This window comes from Diceros bicornis, chromosome 14, assembly GCF_020826845.1.
Source record: "Diceros bicornis minor isolate mBicDic1 chromosome 14, mDicBic1.mat.cur, whole genome shotgun sequence".
NCBI classification, from domain to species: Eukaryota; Metazoa; Chordata; class Mammalia; order Perissodactyla; family Rhinocerotidae; genus Diceros; species Diceros bicornis.
The window spans coordinates 34,069,130-34,091,323 of record NC_080753.1 but is presented as its reverse complement, the minus strand read 5'-3'; the positions used below and the strand labels follow the sequence as shown (position 1 = coordinate 34,091,323).

The window sequence follows — 22,194 nt, the reverse complement described above, 5'->3', positions numbered from 1 at the left end:
AGTGGTAACTGTATATTTTTATTCTTTATATTCTCCCATATGGCACGCAGCATTAGTGGACATAAGGGTATAAGATACTGAGTGACTGAATGAATCTAGTCTACTTTGAGGCTTATTAAATTCTACTAGGCTCGCCCCTACAGTTCTTATGTGTTCTAAGATTACTTCTAAAGTCTAGACTTAGGGGTTTTTTTCAAGCTGGTCACATATAGGTTTTAATGGGAGTTACCACGGAAACAAGCTGGGTCCTAAGGGTGAATTTTAAGGTCACACACTCAATTTCTTTTAGCCCCTCTCCAACCCCTACCCTGGTCAGCCACTTGATTGACATTAGGCCATTGGGCTCTCTGGGCTCCTGCCCTTCCAACTGTCCTACTCAAATACTCCATTAAACAATTGTGAAAAACTATGTACCCCTTCCACATTTCTTAAGTCAACAGCTAACATTTTTAATCATAAGTTTAAATATTGCAAAGGGTATATTTTCCAGGGAATTGTAAATACTTACATATTAAGTCACATCACTCTTTTAAATGTGACAGATGGAACATAATACCGTAGCACTTTCCTATCCATTAACACCCTTTTAATAAGTGAACAAGCCTTTTAACCAGTCAGCAAATTTACATCGTTTCTTTTTAGTTCCTTTTTCCATTCCACTTTCCCTAGAGTTTTATCCTAATATTTTTTTCATTGTATCACTTCTTTTGTATTTTATTGTATTTTTTGGAAAGTCTTTTATTGTATATCTCTGTAACAAAAACATGTATATAAATTGAAATTTATTTCCTGTGACCATGAGATTCTTGTGTTAAAAACAGTTATTCTGCAGGGGGTTTATAATTACAATTATTACAACTCACAATTAATCAAAACTACAAATATTGATGATGATTAAACAGAAAAGTACTTTTATTGAAAATTCATATTTTAATAAGATAGAAAGGGCTGATTTTTATTTCCCATTGACTTTTGTTTGGCAGCTCTAGGAAGAGCACCCTGGTCTGGGTCAGGGTGGGTGAGAGAGCTCCGTCTTTCTCTGTCTAGTGAGAGAAGGGTGGTTTGTTAAGGAAGCAGGTGGAAAAGGAGAAGAGTGTTCTCAGGCAGATTCATTTTAGTCAGGGACACGTGACTTCTGGAAATTGCTCCCCTTAAAACTTGGTCCTGCCCACATGCCCCTGGAAAGTTTACATGTTCAGCCAGGGGTATGCAAACCATAAGCTATTAAAGAAAGACTTATCTTGGTTTCTCATTCTTCAAAATAGGGGTCCCAGAATGGGAGAAATGTGAGTCTGAATGTCCTTGTAACTCTGATGGTTACATTTCCAACCCTCCCCCTGCTGAGCTCCACATCTTATGCATAAGAGCAAGACAGGAACTCAGATTACTTCCAGATCTCTGTAGGTTTGTGGCTCTGAGGAGAGTATCTGAATATTCAAAGAATATTGGCAAAGAAGCAGCCTAGAAGAAAACGTGGTTTTTATTTTTCCATTTCATGGAAGCACCATCTTTGTCTCCAGATAGTTCCCATCATAGGCCACCAGGTGGCAGCAGAGAACACAGTGCCGCCCGCACTGCCCCAGGAGTCCCAGGTATGGGGAAGAGGAGGTGGGAGGCTGGTAGCAGGGAGAGGACTGAACACGAGGTAGAGCTGTGTGCTTCAGCTCTCAGAGAAAAAAGGAGGGGAAATGTGAGGACTGAGTATGGATCTCAAGAGGGGGCAGAAAATATTGGGAATGACACCTTCAGGGTTCAGAATAAAATTGAAAGAATGAGGAAGGGAATAAGGAGTCAGGCTAAATTGGGGAGAATTCAGGGGAATCAGAAGGGTAGAGATGGGCTTGGGTACACTCTGCCTGGAGGCCCAGGACGCCTCTAGGGAATCCCCTTATCTGTACTCTTCCCGGGGTGGGTCAAGGTCTGGCTCCTCCAGAGATCTGTGGTCCACCTCAGGGGCAGGAGGCCAGGGGTTTTCTGGAGGCTGCGGTCCTGCCGGCCAGGGGTCATCTGGCCGGGGAGGTTGAGGGGGATCGTTTGTAGGCGGCTGAGGAGGCCAGACTCCAGATTCAGGCAGGTCTCTCCAGGGATGATTGGGTTCTGGAGGTGGGGGGTCCTCAAAGACAGGGGGTACCCCTGGCCAGGGGTCACCGGGGATTGGGGGGCCATGAGGCAATGGTGGGGAGCCCTCCTCCTCTCGGGCCTCGGTGTGTGGGAGAGAGGGGTGGTCTCCGCTGCCCGAGATGCCTATAAAGGAGGAAGGAGAAAGGTAAGAGGTGGTGAAGGCCAGATCCCCAACCCCTGCCCCCAGCTACAGACCAGGGGGCATAGCCTCTCTGGGATGGACCCCAGCCTGAGCTGATCCCACAAACAGACCTCAAAAGTAACTCTCAAAGAGCTCTCCACACATTTACAAAATGCCGAAGTGATCTTAAAATGACATGAAAACTCTGTCCTGAACCATTAACTTGACCAACTTTAAACTGACCAAACCCTTCAAATAAGCTCCCTCCAGCCCTGGCTGGGACACCCCAGTGGCATGGCCCCCATGCTGGTCTGCAGCCCCAAAGTGGTCTACACCTCGGCCTCATATGACACCCAGACCCCACCCCTACAATGACCTCTACCCTCAACACAGACCTCAGCTCCAATGACTACTCGACTCACATCTGAATTCTGATCTAAATCGCCACATGCAGCTACACCTGAACCAGCAAAACATTTATTCTGAGCTAAATGCACCTTCTCGCATCACCTGCATCCCATTAACTCTTCCCCTTGTGAATTCTCAGAATGTTCTCCATCCCTACGCATCCAACTCACCCCCTTCCTTCTTTGTGGTCACCCTCGCCTCATCTTGACCATCCCCCATCACCCCAAATTGCACTCCTGGCCTCTATTCCAAGCTCACCTCCGGCATACAGGCAAAGGACCAGGACCCCCAGTAGCTTCCAGTTGAGCATCATGGCTGTCTCCTGAACCCCCAAAGTTGGGGGTGGGCTGAGTCTGGGTAACTGGGAACCCCAAGAGGCTTTATATGAGAGGAGGGAGAGGAGGAGGCCAATCTCTGGGGAGGGGCCAGCCCAGTGACACAAGGAATCTCATCAGAACCTAACTGGTCAAACCTGTTTGGAAGGCCATGGCTGATGTGTAATCTCTGAGGCTGGCGTCCCTCATTTCAGTCCCCCAGCTCAGGACCCAGCCACCCTGGCTCTATCGATGACCCCAACCTTGATCACCCCACCTTTGTTTTCAGGTGCTCCTCCATACACACCCTGCAGGAATCAATACCCATGCATCATCTCCATAATCACAGAGACTTCCACCAAGCCATTGGAAGCCAAGGAATGGGAGCAAAGCACGCGTGGGGAAGCAGTGTAATTACATGGGCCAGGAGGCAGGACGCTGGGCGGGGGGCGGGGGGGGGGGGTAGTTGCTCACTTTGAATACCTGGGATGCAACTAGGACAGTCTCAGCTAGTCCACTGAACCTCCCCCACCCTTACACCCAACTTTGAACCCTCCCCCTCCGGGCTCAGTTCTTTCCCTGGAACTTCTGCTCTCCTCAGGACCCAGCCACGCTGCTCCCCGGCACATGCCTTCTTCAGGCACGCAGGGGGCCTCCCAAGCAGTGACAACTGAGGAATTTCATCAAGAGCCACCTGGAGTGACTGCAGATAAGGAAGGAAATATGAGGACATCCTGATTCCTTCTCCCCACCCCTGAGCTGGCTCCATCAGTCACGGCCCAGAGGCCCAGGAAGAAGCTGCCTCAGCTCCCTGTCATCTCAGCCTCTTCCTCTTCCCTCTGGAATCCTCCTCACTGACCCCCGGGCCCCCTCCCCTGGTCCTGGATGCCAACTCTCTATGCCCACCCCCTCCCCCCATCTTTTAGGTCTCAGTCCGTCTTGTCTAAGTCGCTCAGAGATCCCCCTAGAACTTCTTCCTCGGGAAGGGCTCCTCTGCCTGGAGGTCCAGTGAGCCTCTCAGACACAATATGTCCAAAACAAAACTCACTTCCTCCCCAAGTTGTTCCTCATGGTAAGGAACACCACTGTCCCTCTGTGGCTCACAGGGCAGGCTGCATTCCTCTCTTCCCCTGCCCCACCCCACCCCATTCTGGAGCGCCCCACCCTGGAGCACCATCCCTCCCCAGCCTCCCGCAACACTGTCCTAATTGGTCTCCCTGCTCCCACTCTTCATCCCTTTCCCACACCCAAACCTGGCCTCCACAGCCAGCCAAGGGATCTCTTAAAAACATAAATCTAGCTGTGTGGCTGCTTCCCTGTTTAAAAAGTACTCCAAGGGCTTTCTATTGACTTAGAAGAAAATCCAAACCCTGCCAGGTCTTGGCCTCTCCCTGCAGCCTCTCCAGGCTGGAGAGGAGGGAGGCCTCTCCCCCATCACTCTCCCTCCTGCCCTCTGCAGGAACTTTTCTCCCAGGTGGTCACACAGCTTGCTCCTCACTCCACTAAGGTCTTAGCACAACGTCCCCTCTTCAGAGAGGCCTTTCCCCTCATCTAATGCTGCCCCTACCCACAGAGTCAGTTTCTATCTCATCATTGTAATTTATTTTCTCTTCATAGCACTTGCTACTGTCTGAAATGCTCTTTCATTGAGGTACTTGTCCATCATCTGTCTGTCCCACTAGGATGGATGCGTCATGGGAGCAGGGACCTGCCTGTCAGCTGCCACTGTAGCCTTGAGCTAGGACACCACCTGGCTCTAAGATTCCCGTTGAACGAGTGAATGCTTTATCATCCTCATCCCTGGCACTGATCATCTTCCAGAGGTAAAGAGTTTTTTTTTTGGTGAAGAAATTGGCCCTGAGCTAACATCTACTGCCAATCTTCCTCTTCTTGATTAAGGAAGGTTGTCACTGAGCTAACATCTGTGCCAATCTTCCTTTATTTTGTATGTGAGACACCGCCACAGCATGGCTTGATGAACTGTGTGTCAGTCCACGCCCAGGATCTGAACCTGCAAACCCTGGGCCGCCAAAGCAGAGCACGTGAACTTAACCACTAGGCCACCAGGCCCACCCTGAGCAGTAAAAAGAGTTTTAAAACAAAAGTTGAGAATAAAGAAAACCTGGAGCTTCTCAAAAAACTTCCCAAGCAGCCTAGGAAAGGAGTTTTGAAAGAGGTACCATCTAGAGAGAGAGCTGTGTGTGGGACCACTTCTCACACTCCCCTGAAGAGAGACTTCCCTTATATTCCCAGAGATAACATGTCCAAACAACGGCTCCTACTGTAGTCATCTTTATTGAGCCACAGCAGAATTCACAGACATCTTGGTGCCTGGTGTCCCGAGGGCAGCTGGATGGGGAAGAGGGCTGGGCTGGCCCCCCACCACCACCCCACTTCTCCACGAGCCTCCCGGCCCCCCTTGAGCTCCCAGCTGCTCAGTGCACCCGCCCGGCTACTCAGCAGGAGACTGGAGCAGGAGAGTTCTGGTTGTCTCCTTGAGAAACAGCTTCCTCTTTGGAAATGGCCTCACTCAGGCCCTGCAGGTCATCAAGCAGGATAGAGAGGGATCCTGGGAAAGAAGACCCCAAGGGATAAGAGCTGGACAAGAGAAGGCTGTCTTGATTACTGTGCAGAGGAACCTTCTCTGAGAGAGAAGGTTCCCTGGTCCAAGGCGGGGGTGGAGAGAAGAGTCTGTGGGCCTCCAACGGTCACAGAGAACAAGGCTTGGGTCCTCAAGAGTGTCTGGGGGAGAGGTTCCTGAAGAGTGTGTGTGTGTGTGTGGGTGTGTGTCCCCATTTGTCTCCTCCTACCTAGACCATTACCTTTTATGGACTCCCTGGTGGAGGCTGCCGCTGCTGGAGGGGCAGGTGCTGAAGACCCTGGGGGCCTGGGGCTGGACTCCGCAGACTTCCCCTTATCCAGCAGGGAAGGAAGAACTGCCAACAGTCGCTGCTGCTTGTAACGGGAGAGGAGACCCTCCTGCCGCAAGGTGGCCTGGGAAGGAGAGGGTTAAAGGCCACCTCGCCCGGGCAGAGCCTCCCCCTCCCCTTTCCACACCTCTGCCCCAACCAGCGCAAGCGCCCAGTCTCTGCTGTCCCCTACCAGCATGAGGTTCTTGTCCCTCTCCAGCTCCTGCAGGCGCTGGGTCAGCCGCAGCCCCTCCTCCTTCCGAGCCTCGTCCTGCAGGCGCCTGAGCTCCTGGTTCCGCTCCTTTTCCCGGGTGGCTTTGCGCTGGATTTGACGCAGTGAGACCACTGTGGTGAAGCCAGGGCACAGAGGGGACAGGTGTGGGGCAGCCCAGGGGCAGTGAGGCAGCATGGAAACAACACTGGAATGACAGGCAGGAACGCTGGGTCCCCAGCTCTGTGACGTGGGGAAGCCACTTATGCTCTGTGGCTCTCAGTCTCTTGTGTACAGTGGGAGGGTGGGCTGGTGCTCTAGGATCTATGAATCTGTGAAGCCAAAGTACCGTCCCCATCCCCGAAGCTTCCCAGAGTCCCTCAGGGGAAATCTGAATAGGGACTGGACATTAGATTTTGTGCAATTAATGTTCATTTTCTTAAAATGCGACAATGGTATTGAAGTTATATAGGAAAATTTCCTCTTTGTGGGAGATGCAGCTGATGTTTGCAACTTACTTTAAATGATTCCAAAAAATGTGCATATTGATGTGTGTGTATATACAGATAGAGAGGAATGTGACAAGGTTAGAAACTGCTGCATCTAGTTGGAGAAGGCAGGGGAGTATCCATTACATGATTCTTCTAAAGTTGTCTAGGTGTTAGAAGTTCTTCCCAATACAAAGTCGGGGGTAATCATGGGTGTGAGATGTCAGGATGGCGGTTGCCTTTGTGGAGGGGAGTGACCAGGAGGGGCTCCGGGGCTGGTCACATGCTGTTGCTTGATCTGAGTGTTGGCTGTACAGCTGTGTACACCACCTGAGAATTCATCTGTGCCATTCCTTGATAACTTCGTTAATTGCATACTTTAAAAAAAGCTTAAAAATTTTTTTTTAAATAACCTTATGTCAACACTTCCTTGTTCCTGGAAGCCCCTGTCCACCCTGGCAAATCTCACCGGCCTTGGCATGCTCCCGCCGAGCCTCGTTCAGTCTCCTTTCTGTTTCTGAGAGCTGCTCCCTCAGGTGAGTTTCCACTTCGGCCACTTTCTCTTGCAGAGCTGGGGTGAGGTGCAGATGGGGTGTGGCATGGGGTGCTGTGGTTTGTGGTTCCCACCCCACCCTCCATGGGTTTGCCCATTTCCCCTCCTGCACACCTTGCCCGTAGATCTCCTGCTGCTGGGTCAGCTCCTGCCGGAGACTGGCGGCCTCCGCGGTGCTCTCCTGCTGGCCCTGACGAGCCGCTTCCAGCTGCAGCCCCACACTGGCCAGGGACTCCTGGGTCCGCTGCAGCTCCCGCTCCAGCTGCTGGGTGACTTCGTTCAGCTTCTGCCTCTCTGCCTCCCCTGGGAAGAGGAGGTGCTCACTCAGGCCTCTCCTTGCCCTGGAGGCCAGCTCTTCCCTCCTTCTCTCCATCCCCAACACACTGGATTCTGGCCCCTGCTCGAGCTCAGTGAGTCAGGACCAGGCATACCTTGCTCCCGGGCCCGGCCCACCTCCTGCTGCAGGATGTGGGCACTCAGCTGCAGTTCTGCATCCAGGCGGTTCCGTTCTTCCCGCAGCTGCTCCAACTCAAGGCTCACATCTGTGGCCGGTGGGGGTGGGAGGCAGCTGAGACAGGAAGAGAAACCGAGTCAGGGAAACTCACCCACCTGCCTGACCCCTAAGCTACCCCTCCTCGGTCCTCACTGTTTGGGTCCCAGCAGCCAACATCTTAAAGCCCCACTCCCCTCCCCGATCCATCTCCAAGTGCCCCGAATTTCACCTCTCCTGGCGCAGCTGAGCAAGGGCCAGTTTTCGAGCCATCAGGCCTGGGGGAGAAAAGGCAGAAAGCTACAGAGAGATGAGTTTGAGGAGGAGAAAAGGATAGACTAGGGAGTCAGGGAAAAAGATGCTTGGACCAGTGAGAAGGAGGCAGGAGGACGCAGGTGGGATGAGAGAGGGCTGGTGGGGCAGGGGCAGGGCCAGGGTGCAGCTGGCAGTTGCCCTACCCACCCCGAATGGTGTGAACCTTGCGGACAGCATAGCTGACTCGGCTGCTGAGGCTGGGCAGCCGGGCTGCGGCTCGCTCCACCTTGGCCATGGTGCTCTGGAGCCAGGTCTGAAAGCTGGAGAAGGCACAAGGTCACTGACCCTCCAACCCCACCTCCTTGCCAAAAGGACTTAACTCCCTCTGCCCTGTCCTGCTAGGTACATGAGGAAAGCAAACCAGAAGTCAGAGCAGAGAAAAGAGAAGCTGAGGCAAGGGCAGGGGCCCCAACTCATGTTTGAGCTCCTCAGCCAATAAAAGAAAAAAACCTGAGAGCTTAAGCCCTTTAGTGACTGTCAGGTAACAATGATGCAGTTGCTCATGAGAAAAGCACAGCTCTTCCTGGTCCCAAAACCTATACAGTAAGCTTCTCATGTGGATCCTAGCCATCAGCATCTTTAATAACAGCCCTGCACTAGAAACTATAATGAGGGTCCTGGGGTCAGACCTTATGTGGACCAGATGCCACAGCACAGTAAAGGGTTCAGTGAAAATGACTCTACGGGAGTGAAAAAAAGTGCTGTACGGCTGCCTAATCTCCAGCTCATCTAGACTTCTTCTCCAGGTTTTGGGACTCTCCTGGCGCTGGATGGGGTGTATGAAGTTATGTGCATTTTTCTAAGGAAAAAAGCCCACAGCTTCCAACAGTTTTGTAAGTGGCCCTTGCCCCAAGAAGGCATTAAATGACTGTGTATCTTTTCAAACAACCTGAGAAACTTATTTCTCACAACCTATTTTTTGGTGACTATTATGCATCAGAGATCAAAGTTATCCTCTCCAACAATTCCCTGACACCAGTGGAGGCCAGGCCCACGTGATTTATCAGTGGGCGGTGCCCGAAGCAGGGCCAATGTGGCTCATGAGAGCTGAGAAGCCTAACCAGGCCCCCAGGGAGGAGGCCCAGGAGCATCCAGGGGCAGGGCAGGAACTCCCCAGGAGAGTCCAAGTCTGTGCCAACAGAAAAACACGCGGCCCACGTGGGCTGCGGTTCATATCCCTAGCAGCACAGCAGGGATCACGTTTATCTGAAAACTGTTCGAGTGGGTGCTTCCAACACCTACTGTGGCTCTTACAAAAGCCATTTTCTGGTAAGGTTCCCAAGCCATCTAGAGGCTATCTAACAAACCTGGCAACAGTCCAAGTTTGGGTTATTTTAAGCCTGGTGGACTTTCTGGCAATAAATCATTAGCAAGAACCACTGCAGTGATGTCCTGGTACCAAAGTAAAACCCTGTCCACAGCGTTTCTCTCTGTTGTCCTAGAGGTAGGAGGTACATGCGATGGACTGAATCTGGGTGTGGTTCATCATACTTAGCCTCTCTTATCCTTTGAACTTTTTCATAATTTTTTCAAGTTAAATTAGTCCCCATGGCCCAATTCAACAGAAGGGGATGGTGGGCAAGGACCCATCCTGCATCACAATTTTGCTAAACCAAAAACTGTTATGCGATCCATCCAGAGGAGCCTCGTGGTTAACAGTAGACATTTACAGAGCACAGACGACAAGCCAGGCACTGTGCTGAGATCTCTACGTGGACCCCCTCAGTACTCCAGTGTCCACGGCTGAGGAGGGGCTGTTACCAGTGCAAAGCCTGTGCTTCTCCTCAGAGGGCTTTCTAAAGGTTATGTAACAAGAGTTGGGAAAGAAACTAGGAAGTTGGTATAAGAGACACAGGCTTCCAATTGATCGAGAAGGAAACTGCTATACATTTTAGATGGAATATCTAGTACACCAGTAGGTGTACAGCTTTAAAATAGAGATTAAATTTTTTTCCAACTACTCAGGGCATGCCTGTAAAATTTTAACGAAAGAAAGACCAAGTATCCACACTCTCTACCCTCGGACAACTCTGAAGGTGGACATCCTCTCAGGTGCTCTGTTTAGCTCAAGCTGGTACTAGACTGAACTCCAGGAAGAAGTGGTGCCTCACCTCCAGCCAAGGTCAGTGGGAGTCATAACAAGTGACCCTGGTGTGAACGTGGAGGGGTTGCCCCAGGGAAAAACAAACACAGGAACTTACACAGGGCTAACTACCTCTGCCCTGCATCCTCCAGTAGCCAGCTCTCCAGCCCCTCTTGCCTGAGGCTCTTAAACTCCAAGGTGCCTGGGAAGCTGGGGAAGCAGAAATACTACTCCACCCCACCCACCTCCCAGATACCTGCTGACAGCACTGGCCACAAGCTTCAGCTGCTCCTCCGCCGAGGCTGCCTGCTGCTGCCGCCGGCGCTGAGCCTCCTGAGCACGGCTCAGCTCCATCTGCAGGGCCTGGGAAGGATGCGGTAAAGAGAAGGGTCCCCTCCCCAGGGTCCTGGCCCACAGACCGGCGCTAGGGATTTCCCTGGCCTCCCTTAGACTCCGTCTGTCTCAGACAGACCTTGGTACCCATCCGCTCCACCTCCACCTCTGCGGCTTTGTCCTGCAGGGAGCGCTGCAGGATGGCCTGCTCCTGGCTTTGGGCTGCAGCTCTTTCCTGGAGCTCTGCTACCTGGGTGAGGAGAGGAAGACGGGCAGGGCACAGCTAGAGCAGCAAGCTGGAGGGGGTCACTGGAATGAAGGGGCAGGTGCAGAGATCTCTGCAAGAATGCCATGCAGGGAGACAAGAGGCTTGGGTTCCCCAGAATGGAGTCTGAGTCCAGGTTTCCTTCCAGAAGTATGTTCCATGTGCCCACACCTTGAGAAAGTGCCCAGTGACCCACCCACAAGGACCCACCGCCTCTGCTCACGCCACCTATCCTTAGACACTGTCACGTCCTCAGAGAGGCCGTTCCTGACCATCCTACCTAAGGCGGGCCCACCCCACGGTCTCTCTCTGTCACAGGATCTTTCACATTTTCCTTTATAGGGCATATAACTACCTGACATTATCTTATTGTTTACTTGCCTATTATGTGTCTCCCGCTCCAGAATGTAAGCTCCTTAGAGCAGGTATTTGTCTGTCTGCATTCAGGGCTGTGTTCCCAGCAGGTGGTAACCACTCAGTAAATATTTGTTGAATGAATGTCATCCCTTATGTAAGAAGCAAGGAGTTGGGGGGAGAATATGGGGAGAAACGGGGTGCCAAGCGACCTGTCCCTTCAGCTGCTCCCTGCATCCTCTGTGCTCCAGCTCCTGGGCCTTCATCTGCACCATGAGGGCAAACACCTTCTCCCGCCAGCCCTGCAGCAGGCACTGGCACTTCCTGGTGAACTCGGGCTCCAGGGAATCTGAAGGTTGAACCTGTGAGGTGGAGGAACAGGGGAAAGTGTGGGTTCCTGGGGTGGGAGAGGAAGGAGGTGTTTTCTGTTTTCTGTCCTGCCCAAGCAACAGGAGCCACAGCAAGAAGAGGTGTTCAAGGAAAGAAAGATCCCAGCAGGTTCTGGCAGCACACCAACTCCTCCCACTCACAGGGAGGCGCCTGGGGGGCCTACCTTCCTGGCCAGCTCCTCCTCCTGCATGGAGAGGATGTGCATGAGGCTCTGCACGCGCACCTGCAGCAGCTCTGCCGTGGTCTGCAGGCCATCCCGGTCCTCCTGCAAGTGCTGCAGGTGGGAGAGGGAGGGAGACGGAGGGAGAGGGAGCAGCCGCCTCCGTAGGGCCCCTGTGCCATGTCCTCGGGCAGCAGCCAGTCTGCACCCTCTTGACAGTAATGCCTTCTCTCCTGGGGACTGTGTTCTTCTCCAGGGGCCACCCCTCTCCCAGGACCTGATCCTTGAGCCCTCCTGTCCCACCTCCCGCACAGATGCACCCTGCACTCTCTCACCTGCACAGTTTCTAGAAGCTCCTGTCTCTCTGATTCCCACGTCTGGCTGTGAACCTCAGGAGGGACTTGTTCCCCCACGTATCTCCTTAGATTCTCAACCAAGGTCACCTGAGCCTCCAGGTCTTCTTGGGTCTTGCTGGGGTTGGGGTAGGAATAGGGGAGGCGTCAGTGGGGCACCCTAGAGACTTGCCCCACCCACAAGCCCCTTTGGCCACCCCCTACCCTCACTTACCTCAGCTGCTTCCGCAGCAGCTCAGCCTCCCTCTGGGCCACGGCCAGCTCCTTGGCTTCTCCTGCCCTCTTGGTTTCCAGACTATTCAGAGACTTCTCCAAGCTCTCAGCTTTGTTGGTCAAACTGGACAGAGCCTCCTGGTGAGCCTGCGTCAAGGAGGAGAGCTGCGGAGAGAAGACAGGGCTCAGCAGGGGCCAGCTCACTCCCAAATCTGGGCTTTCCAAATCCCGCCTGCTTTGGCCCTGTCCCCTCAGTCCCACTTTCCATGACCTTAGGCAACAACCCAACAAGTCACCCAACTGCGCGTAGCAAAATGGAGACTCACTCTCTCTCATTACCCTCCAATCCATCAGCAGTTCCTGTCAGGTCTCCTCCCAAAACACATCTTCACCTCTCTCCATCTCCAATGCCACCAACTGAGGTAAGCTGCCCTCACTTCTGGCCTGGACAACAGCAATAATCTCCTGACCAGTCTTTAAAAACCTCTAGTGGCTTACCATGGCATTCAGACCAAAACTCAGCTTCTCTTCTTGGCCTGCCAAGCCCATTGCCCCTTGGCCTCTGCCCACCTCCCTGAGCCCATCTCCTACCGCTCTCCCACTGCCCACTCTGCTCCAGCCACAATGCCCTCCCTTCTTCACCCCAACAAGCCAGCTCTTTCCCACCTCAGAGTCTAGCTGAAGGCTTGGCCTCCCCAGCTCCTCAGATCCTGGGTGACGTCACCTCCTCAGAAAGGCCTCCCTGGGCCCTCCAATCCCCATCCACAACCCACTGTGTCCTATCACCTGGTCATGGCCTTCCAGCACTTACTATCACCTAAAGTGAACTTACTTCTGCATGTACTTACTATCTGCCACACCCCATTCGAAAGGAAGCTCTAGGAAGCTTGTCCTTTTCTCTCTGCACCTCAAACAGTGGTAATGGGGTCAGACACACTGAAGGAGTCGTGGGACGGCCAGTGAAGGAGGGAGAGTGGCCGCCCTGATTTCCGGTCCATCCCCTTCTAGCCTGATCTCCGTACCACGAAGTGATCACTTAGGACTTAAATCACAAAACTGGTCTTTTTAGACATAAAATACAAATCTGATCATGTCATTCCCTGTTTAAAACCTTTCAACGGTTGCTCATTGCTCTTAAGGTAAAGTATAAAGTTCTGAACAGGCCCGAGGCCTCGCAGTCCACACACCACCCAGAGCCCCTCTGGCCTCCTCCCGTCCCCCATGGTGCCAAGTGTCACTTCAGCTCCCATCGCCTCCCCAACACGCCTCCTCACCAGCCAACTCCTATTCAGTACAGATGTCAACTCCTTATCATTAAGCACCTTTCACGAATCTAAAGGCCTTTTATACTGTCCTTTGAACTATCTCCTTTGTCCATTTTCTGGCTGGATTGCTGTCTTTCCCTCATCAATTTCTAGGCACACATTATATAGTAAGGATATTAGCCTTTTCGTGTGATATGAGCTGTAAATATTCTTCCCTAGTTTATCATTTGTCCTTTAATTTTACTTTTATTTTGTCATTCCTTAGTATTATAAAGTCAATGTATTGATATTTTCTTTAATGGCTCTGGATTTTGATTCATATGTAAAGGCCTTCCCCATCCCGAGGTTATAAAGGAATTCACCCATGTTTTCTTCCAGTATCTTTATGGTTTCATTTCTTAACATGTCGACTGGTTAGGGTGGCCTTCCCCAACCCCCTACCAGGTGAGAACTCCCTTATCTTTCTCCTTCATGGCACTTCTCCCAATTGCAATGAAGTAGGATTAAATTAAGCGTTGAATGTACATGTCCCCAACTAGGCTATTGGCTCCACCCACACGGACTCAAGCTGATTTGCTCACCCCAGAGTCCCAGCTCCTGTCTCAGGGATGGCAGAGTCAGCGCTGATAAAAGGTTGTTGATGGGGCCAGCCCGGTGGCACATCGGTTAAGAGTGCGCGCCCCACTGCGGTGGCCCGGGGTTCGCAGGTTTGGATCCTGGGCGTGCACTGACACACCACTTGTTAAGCCATGCTGTGGCGGCGTCTCATATAAAGTGGAGGAAGATGGGCACGGATCTTAGCCCGGGGCCAATCTTTCTCAGCAAAAAGAGGAAGATTGACGTTGGATGTTAGCTCAGGGCTGGTCTTCCTCACAAAAAAAAAAGGTTGCTGACTGAGTAATATTCCCTTCCCAGTCCTCCTTAGGACCCCACTCCCAACTTTCTCACCCCTCCACCAAGGCTCCCAGGTGAATTGGGTACCTGGAGCAAAGTGGGAAGACAGATTACTTCCTACTGGAAGGGGAAGGAGGGCTTCAAGTGGTGTGCGGGTCACCCGAGTCCTGGGAAAAAGTGCAATCTGAGTAAGCCCAAAACACCCAAGTTCTCCCTCTTCCCAGGTCACCTGTTTTTTCGCCTTCACCAAACATCTTCTCATTACTCTACTGCTCATGGGGCCTTCTGGGTGATACCTGTTCTCTGCTGGGAAGCTACTGCCAGTTCACCATTTTGAAGGTAAACCCTTTCCACCCCCACATTCACCTGTTCTTGGTGCAGCCTCTGAACCTCCTCCAGCTCCCGCTGGTTCCCCTCTTCCAGGTTCTTCCGGACAACCTCGGCCCCAGCCAAGGCAGCACGCAGGCCCTCGGCCTCAGCTCGGCCGGCCTTCTCCGCCCGTGCCAGAGCCTCCAGCTCCATGGCCTGGGCCTCTAGCCTCATCTTCTGCTGCAGCGAGGTCTCCCGCAGGACCCGGACCTCCTCCTCAAGCCGCCGCAGCTCTTGCAGCTGCCGAGAGATCAGCTCAGCCTGCTGGCTCAGGGCCTGCGACCCCTCTATGGACCTTCAAAGACAGATTAGCACAGGTGAGACATGTCTCTGGTGCTGGGAGAGTGGCCAAGGGCATAAATGGAGACAGAAGGAGAAGAGGATCCTTCTGTTCCCATGTGGGGAGATGAGGGGGATGAAGCCGGGCCATGGGGATCTCTGCATTTCCCTCACCATAGTCATTCATCGAGGCCCTACTAAGCACATTAGGTCCACTGTCTGGGCTCACAGGACCTAAAGGCTTGCTGAGACCATAGAACGTGATCTCCCTAGAGAGAGCCTATATACAGGCAGATATATTAAACATCTGCCTGTGCACATCATCAGGCCACACATTCTGAATTGGAGAGGTTGGAAGAACACACAGAGGCTTCTGAATTCCGATTTAAGGGCAAGGAAAAGTTTGAGGGAGGTGCAGAGAAAGAGAAGTCAAGGCTTCCAGTATCAACATGGTGCGGCCAGGAGCTAGTTAAAAGCATTTATTGAGTGTTAGGAGGAGTCTGAGAGAACAGTACAGCAATAAATTGCAAAGTTCCGACCTTTGGAGAACAGAATCAACTGGTGTCACATAAAGTTTAAACCAGTATAACAAGGCTCTTGACACAGCTCACTCACTGAGGCCCAGAACCACGGAATTTTTTTTTGAAGTGGCAGGGATCTGTCACTTCAGAGCCTAGAGAAATTAAGTGACTGGCCAAAGGAGCCCCAGCTGGTAGCCAAATGAGCAACAGAAAGTCTCTGTCTCCTGACACCCACTCCAGTGTTCCCCTTTCATCATCGGGCTCCTTCCTCTTTGATGGGGTCCAAGGTAGACCCATCTGCAATTCCACTCTAGGGCAAAATGGCAGAATGACATTCCAGGACATTTGGGAAAAGACACACATGAAACATCAAGAATTTTTATAGACAGTACACCTACAAATAGCATGGCTACCTCCAATGGCATGTACTCTGTCAGAATGAATCCACATACCACAGTACAAGCTACACTCCTTCACACTTCTTCATCTTGCCTTATACTATGTTTATTACAATCAGCTGTTGGTCAGTCTCTCTCTTGGGATTTTAAATTCCTTGAGATAAAGATCTCTCTTATTCATTTTTGTTATCCCCATCCCTAGCAGCTAACACACTGCCTTATTACTATTTATTCATTGTAGGCACACCAATAGTTGCTTATGTAAAAATGAACAAATTATGGAAGGGCTGAAACAGGGTAACAAATCTATTTCAGTGAAGAAGGGTCACTGGCAAGCAAGCCCAAGAAAACAGTGACAGTGTATCCCTACCTGCCTCTCTGCCCTGGCTCCTGCCCATTGTCAGAAACACCTCGTTCCCACATGATCACTTGAGGTCTCTGGTTGTCTGGCCGCCTTTCTGAGACATCTTGATGGGCTGGGGGTTGGAGCAGGGGAATGTCTGAGACCCAAGTGGGAGCCATTCTTGGCACAGTTGGAAGGGGCCGAGCTTGGAAGTGGGATGGGGGAATCAGCCCAGTGGAACCTGAAGAATCACAAGGACAAAGATGGTCAGCTTCCCAGGGAGAGACAATCACCAGTCCCCTTGCCAGGTCCCACTGACCTGAAGGTCGAAACATCTCCACATTATTTGAAGCCTCTAGATTCAGTGTCCAGCCATCTATGTTCCCCTGGACAATAGGAGAAACAAGGACACTCCAATTCAACTTTCAGGCCACCTTCCAAAGAGAAAGCCCCTACAATAACAAAGTCATAATCCTTAAATAAAAGCCAGGTCCACCCAACCCTTAGCTCCTCTTTTCCTACTTCCCAAAAGAAGTAGGAAATACCCAAAGATCACTTGCTTGACCCAACCTGGTTCCTGACAGAACTATGGCAATTACCACGAGATGGAGGGAATTTACTGAGACAGGCTGAGAGGGAGCTCTCTGAGGCTTTACTCATACTTTGGGGATTCTGGGAGTGACTTTACCCTCCTCCTTAAGTTTCTACAGTCTCTGCCGTTCCTGGTCGGAGGTGAGAAAGGAGGTATGCAGTGCAGGGGTTGTGAGCCCAATCTCCAGAGTTCTCTCCATGGCTCAGCAAGGCCTTGGGGAAGCCCATCCAGACACCACCAAGCCATGCCTCCTTGGTCCTTCCCTATTAAAGCTCTGGCCCCAGGCCCAGATGAATGTGGCTACATGCAGAATAGGATGCCTCCCCAGGACCTCTGGGAATCCAGGCAGCCTAGATCTCTTGGCAGAAAAGCCAGCTTCCTGACATCTCATCCAAACCCTTCCAACAACTTTCCTCTCAATTTCTCTCTACTATCCTCTCAGCTTCCATTCCTGTCACCCACCCTCCCCTCTCCAGAGTCCTAGAGCATAGAGAGGGTGTTCAAGGTCTCCCCACCCTCCCACCCGAATTCATCTATTTTCGCCCCGCCGATCTGGGATTTCTATTCCCCTCCCTCCCTACATCCTAATCTGCTTTTTTCCTGAAGGAATTACTCTGCTCCCTCACTCGCACCTTCATCTCTCAACTCAATAGCCTGCTCTCGCCTCCCTGCACTCTAGCCGGCTCTCAGTTCTGCCACCCGACCCCCACTCCCTCAAATACCCTTGCGTCTTCACCCTGCTTGACCCCGAGCTCTAAGGCTGTTCCGACCACCTTACCCGTTCTTTTACCCGGCCCCCTTACCCCACTTCCCCTATGGACCCCTGAACCCACCCTCGCACCCCAGCTCAGCCCCTTCCCGCCCCCAACCGACACTTCCAGAATGCCCCTTACCCAGCGCGAGAGCCCACCTCTGCCCTTTGACCACACCCCCTACACCTTGCTCCCGGGCGCGGCCTCCGCCCCTGACCGCGCCTGCGCAAAGCGCGCAGGTTGGCGGGCCGCTCTAAAGCCCGTTTCACCCCGGAAGGAGGAGGGGAAGAGGTGCACGCAGGCGCAGTAGTGTCTGAAGCCGGGCCCAACTAAGGCGTTGGGGCAGCTCCGCGCCCCGGCGGCTCCTCCCAACTCCGGGAACCCGGGAAAACTTGTGAACTAATCAGAAAAAGCGGAAGGCGGGAGATCGGAGAGCCTCCAAGCGCGCCGCCCAATGGAGAGGAGGAGCACAAATGAGCCGGCCAATCAGGAACGGCACGGGGGGCGGGCTCGCTCGGCGCGAAGTTCGGGCCCGGGAATTCCAAAGGCGGGGTCGGCGCTGCCCGCGCGCGGAGGCCGCGCCCCTCCTGGCCCCGGCTTCCTTGCTGTCAAACAGCCGCGGGAGCGCCAGCGCCGGCCGGAGCCCGAGAGGTCCCGGGGCCGCCGAGAGGCTGGCACTGCCTGGAGGGGAGACCCTGCCACTGCACCGCGCGGTAATCCGAAACTGGGCTGGGGCGGGGAGGGAAAAGACTGGGTTTGCCTTGTATGATCTCCGGGAGCTCTTTGCTCTATTTTTATCCCACCCGGAGAAGCGGAGGTTTAGATCCGCTTTGTTGGAGAACGTAAGGACTCGTTTGCACTGCCTTTAGGGGATGACAGTGGATTCACTTTCCCACTGGGGTTCAAGCTAACTAGTTATGAGTGAGGTATTGGCCAGAAGAGCAAGGCGCGGGCAAGCAGGAGGATTACTCCATTTGGATAAGCAGGTCTGACAGGAAGAAGCTTCTTTTCTCCAAATTACATTGAGGTGACAAGCTAACATTGCACAGGAGCAGGAACCCCCCCCTCATACATACATCTACAGTGTATTTCCCTAGACGCTGCCTAATGTATGTTGCCTTGCACAGATTGAAGGCTCCCCGAGTATTTTGCGGCCTGAGGATCCGGTTCAACTAAGGTGCCATAAGACGTGTTGGTTTTTGCACTGCACCGGGACCTTCTCCGAACTTTTCAGTTGCAAAGCTGCTTGACAGCCAATTTTCCATCGTGTGCCTAGGCTCCTTGTCCTCTGAATTTGCACCATTCAGGGAGTGTCCTCAAAGTTGAAATTGCACAAAGCACAGCTCAAGTTTGTATCAGACGGAAAGTAAACTTAGGCCGGCCATGCATCACCCAGGAGTGGGAAAGGTGATGGATTCCTGAAGTGGAAGAGGTGGTGCGGAGGGGGCACCGCCCATGCTGCCCTGCTTCCAGCTGCTGCGCATAGGGGGCGGCAGGGGCGGTGATCTCTACACCTTCCACCCCCCAAGCGGAGCTGGCTGCACCTATCGCTTGGGCCGCAGGGCCGACCTGTGTGATGTGGCCCTGCGGCCCCAGCAGGAGCCCGGCCTCATCTCTGGAGTCCACGCGGAGCTGCACGCTGAATGCCGGGGCGATGACTGGAGGGTCAGTCTGGAGGACCATAGCAGCCAAGGTGAGCAGTGAGCAGGGCAGCCTTGCACCTAGGCAGTTGCAGTTCTGGGCTGGAATGATTAAGGGACTCCACAAGGACCCTTCCTGCCTCCCAAACTCCCCATCAGGTTTGATGGACAGCTGTAGTCCAGACCTGTCTTCCTACCAGAAATGTGCAGTGTCAGACACTCTGCGGGGCTGACCCTCGATGGCCCGTTTAGCTCATACAGGGACTGGGAGGTAGATCCAGGGCCTGGGGCATCATCAGGAAAGTATCACAGTGGGGTTGTTCTGGGGCATTGGGATCCAAGCTAAGACTTGACTCAGTTTCCAGATTTGCTGAGGCATCTCGTTCCTGTCTTAGGGCCGTTATGATATGTTGAATTATGTTTTAATGATCTGGGCATATGTCTTACTCCTTGACTTTGGAGATAGTTACAGCCAGCCTCAGAAGGCCTGACTTCACATCTGAGTTCTGCCACTGGCCGCTGGTGGCAGACCTATCAGACCTGGTGGCCCCCTCAGACCTGTTACTTCTCCTCTCTGGGTTTCCTCTTGGGTAAAATGTCTTTGTGAGGTCTATTTTGGTGTGTGGTAGGGGTTGGATAACAGTGGTAGCCAACATTCATGTAGTGCTTACTATTATGAACCAGGCAGATTTAAGTGCATTGAATGTAGGTGGGCATGAATATCATCCCCATTTTATAGGCGAGGGAAATGAGGCACAAAGAGGTTAACTTGTCCAGAGTCACATAGCTGGTAAGTGGTGGAGCTAGGATTTGAACCCAGACAGGCTGAGCTTTGCTGATAGTAACTGTTGAGTTGGGGCTGTTTGAGGGTGAGTATATCTGAGAACTGGACCTCAGTAGAGTGAGGGGAGTCCGCTCCCTCTATGTGCCCTGAGGGAGGGCATAAGAAAAGTAAATCTTGTTCCCAGCTCACAAGGAGCTTAATCTCTGATATCACCTGCTGAGGTACTTAGAATGTGAGAGAATTTGATGACAGGTGTCAAGTTCTTCCTCATATTCCCCAGAAAATCAAATGGGGCCAGATTCCTCCCCTCCTGACTGACTCTGGTCATTTCTGTTTTGTCCTTCTCTGTGCCTGGTTGCCCACCATCAACAGGGACTTTGGTCAATAATGTCCGACTCCCAAGGGGTCATAGGCTAGAGTTGAGTGATGGTGACCTTCTGACCTTTGGCCCTGAAGGGCCCCCAGGAACCAGCCCCCCGGAGTTCTACTTCATGTTTCAGCAAGTCCGCGTCAAACCTCAAGATTTTGCTGCCATTACCATCCCTCGGTCTAGGGGAGAAGAGGGAACCAGGGCTGGTTTCCGGCCCATGCTGCCCTCCCAGGGGGCTCCACAGCGCCCCCTCAGCACCCTCTCCCCTGCCCCCAAAGCCACGCTGATCCTCAACTCCATCGGCAGCCTCAGCAAGCTCCAGCCCCAGCCCCTCACCTTTTCCCGGAGTGGGGGTGGGCCACAGAGCCTGCCTGTTCCCACTCCCCCTGGGGAAGTGGGGACCACCCCTTCTGCCCCACCCCCAAGGAATCGCAGGAAATCAGCTCACCGAGTGTTGGCAGAACTGGATGATGAGAGAGAGGGTCCCGAGAGCCCTCCACCAGTCCTTACAGAGCCCAGGAAGAAATTCCGTGTAGAGAAAACCCCACTTACACCTAGTGGGTAAGTAGAGAGATCTTTGTCTTAATATTTCACTGCCTTTTGATTCATTTTTAGAGCCCCAGGCTGGGAGGTGGCCTTCAGCTCAGGGGAGGGAGAGGGGGATGGGAGGTGGACAGGAGTGGAACAGATGTTGGAATGGCAAGACCTGGGTTAGCTCTACTAACCAGGTTCACCATTAGTCTAGTGAGTCTATCTAGGTTCACTTTGATTATCCAGGGGACAGTTCTAGGCTTCTACAGTTTCTAGTGACCCTGGTTTTTGTGTCACTTTCTTCAGAAATCGACGTGGGCGTCCTCGGAAGCACCCAGTGAGCACCCCCATTGCTCCCCCCGCAGTTGGGGGTGGGGAGCCCTGTGCAGCCCCTTGTTGCTGCCTGCCCCAAGAAGAGACAGTAGCCTGGGTTCAGTGTGATGGTTGTGACGTCTGGTTCCATGTGGCCTGTGTTGGCTGTAGCATCCAGGCTGCCAGGGAGGCCGACTTCCGGTGCCCAGGGTGTCGTGTAGGCATCCAGACCTAAGGCCACCATCACGGCACCAGAGGACAGAGCTGGCACCTCCAGGCCACGGGTGGACACAGTGGTGTGCCAATGAGTCCTAAGAAATGCCCCTTCTTCCCTTGCCTCCCCAGGAGGGAATGACTACAGGGGAAGGGTCCATTGCTATGGATATCGATTGGAGGCCTGGAGCAGGCCCTCATGGCCAAGGTGACAGAAGAGATGGTTTCCTACCAAAGATATTGCTGCCTGCAGGGAGTTGCCAGAGAGCTGGAAATTCCCACTGTTACAAGCTGTAGGTCCTTGTCATGGACGTTAGGACGTCTGTGGTCAGAGCAACCAATTGCAGAGGCCATGCCTTGAAAGATGTAAGCCCCTGACTGGAACAAGCAAGTTCTTAATGTTGTTGGATGGCACCACCTAAGGCATTCTGGAAAGACCTAGGCCACAGCCCCAAAACTTCCTTAAGTTGTGGGTAGTCTTGCCACTGACCATGATGATCGTGACCTGGCTTTTCAGAACTTTGCTTCCATTTCCAAATAAACAATGAGCAGCTTCATTCACTCCTAGGCATTTACTCTTTTTGTGATACTCCTTGCTTTTCAATTCTTGGGAGAATGGACTTGGTAAGGTTTGGAAAACAAATTCAGAATCTCAGGGGAAGAGAAATGAGCAGACAAGGCACAGAGAAATATGAACCTACTCACTGAAAAGCTGCAAATATATGGAATGAGCTGGAGGTGGGAGACAGGAAAAAAGGAATCCAGGTAGTTAAGGTTTCTAGTTTAAAGGAAAACAGATCCACTGCCATTTAAATCAGGTAGTTGGAGTTTGGTCAAGTTCAAGAGGGTG

The 22,194-nt window shown here is 52.6% G+C and overlaps 3 protein-coding genes across 10 annotated transcripts; 1 reads left to right on the top strand and 2 right to left on the bottom strand.

The window, feature by feature from the left end:
• Window positions 1–1,478: 1,478 nt before the first annotated feature.
• Window positions 1,479–3,778, bottom strand: PSORS1C2 (psoriasis susceptibility 1 candidate 2). Its single transcript, XM_058554848.1, has 2 exons — window positions 2,909–3,778; window positions 1,479–2,244 (listed from the first exon to the last, which is right to left on the bottom strand). The coding sequence occupies exons 1-2, from the start codon at window positions 2,961–2,963 to the stop codon at window positions 1,889–1,891; spliced, it is 411 nt and encodes a 136-aa protein (XP_058410831.1). The 5' UTR covers window positions 2,964–3,778; the 3' UTR covers window positions 1,479–1,888.
• A 382-nt stretch (window positions 3,779–4,160) lies between these two features.
• Window positions 4,161–21,190, bottom strand: CCHCR1 (coiled-coil alpha-helical rod protein 1). Of its 7 annotated transcripts, none has more exons than XM_058554842.1 (18): window positions 20,737–21,190; window positions 16,470–16,536; window positions 16,178–16,391; window positions 14,607–14,904; window positions 12,083–12,246; window positions 11,851–11,986; window positions 11,519–11,629; window positions 11,178–11,327; window positions 10,486–10,596; window positions 10,270–10,376; window positions 8,078–8,190; window positions 7,848–7,893; window positions 7,557–7,693; window positions 7,240–7,428; window positions 7,042–7,143; window positions 6,067–6,218; window positions 5,787–5,958; window positions 4,161–5,533 (listed from the first exon to the last, which is right to left on the bottom strand). In XM_058554842.1, the coding sequence occupies exons 2-18, from the start codon at window positions 16,483–16,485 to the stop codon at window positions 5,421–5,423; spliced, it is 2,331 nt and encodes a 776-aa protein (XP_058410825.1). In that variant the 5' UTR covers window positions 16,486–16,536; window positions 20,737–21,190; the 3' UTR covers window positions 4,161–5,420. The 7 variants fall into 7 exon arrangements, with proteins under 7 accessions (XP_058410825.1, XP_058410821.1, XP_058410823.1 ...); XM_058554838.1 differs by lacking the exon at window positions 20,737–21,190 and adding an exon at window positions 17,636–18,094 and having other exon boundaries at window positions 16,470–16,602; XM_058554840.1 differs by lacking the exon at window positions 20,737–21,190 and adding an exon at window positions 17,636–18,094.
• Window positions 18,109–21,905, top strand: TCF19 (transcription factor 19). 2 transcript variants are annotated; one of them, XM_058554847.1, is made up of 5 exons: window positions 18,110–18,207; window positions 18,622–19,187; window positions 20,291–20,849; window positions 21,126–21,156; window positions 21,477–21,905. In XM_058554847.1, the coding sequence occupies exons 2-5, from the start codon at window positions 18,950–18,952 to the stop codon at window positions 21,639–21,641; spliced, it is 993 nt and encodes a 330-aa protein (XP_058410830.1). In that variant the 5' UTR covers window positions 18,110–18,207; window positions 18,622–18,949; the 3' UTR covers window positions 21,642–21,905. The 2 variants fall into 2 exon arrangements, with proteins under 2 accessions (XP_058410829.1, XP_058410830.1); XM_058554846.1 differs by having other exon boundaries at window positions 18,109–18,207; window positions 21,126–21,905.
• Window positions 21,906–22,194: the final 289 nt, after the last annotated feature.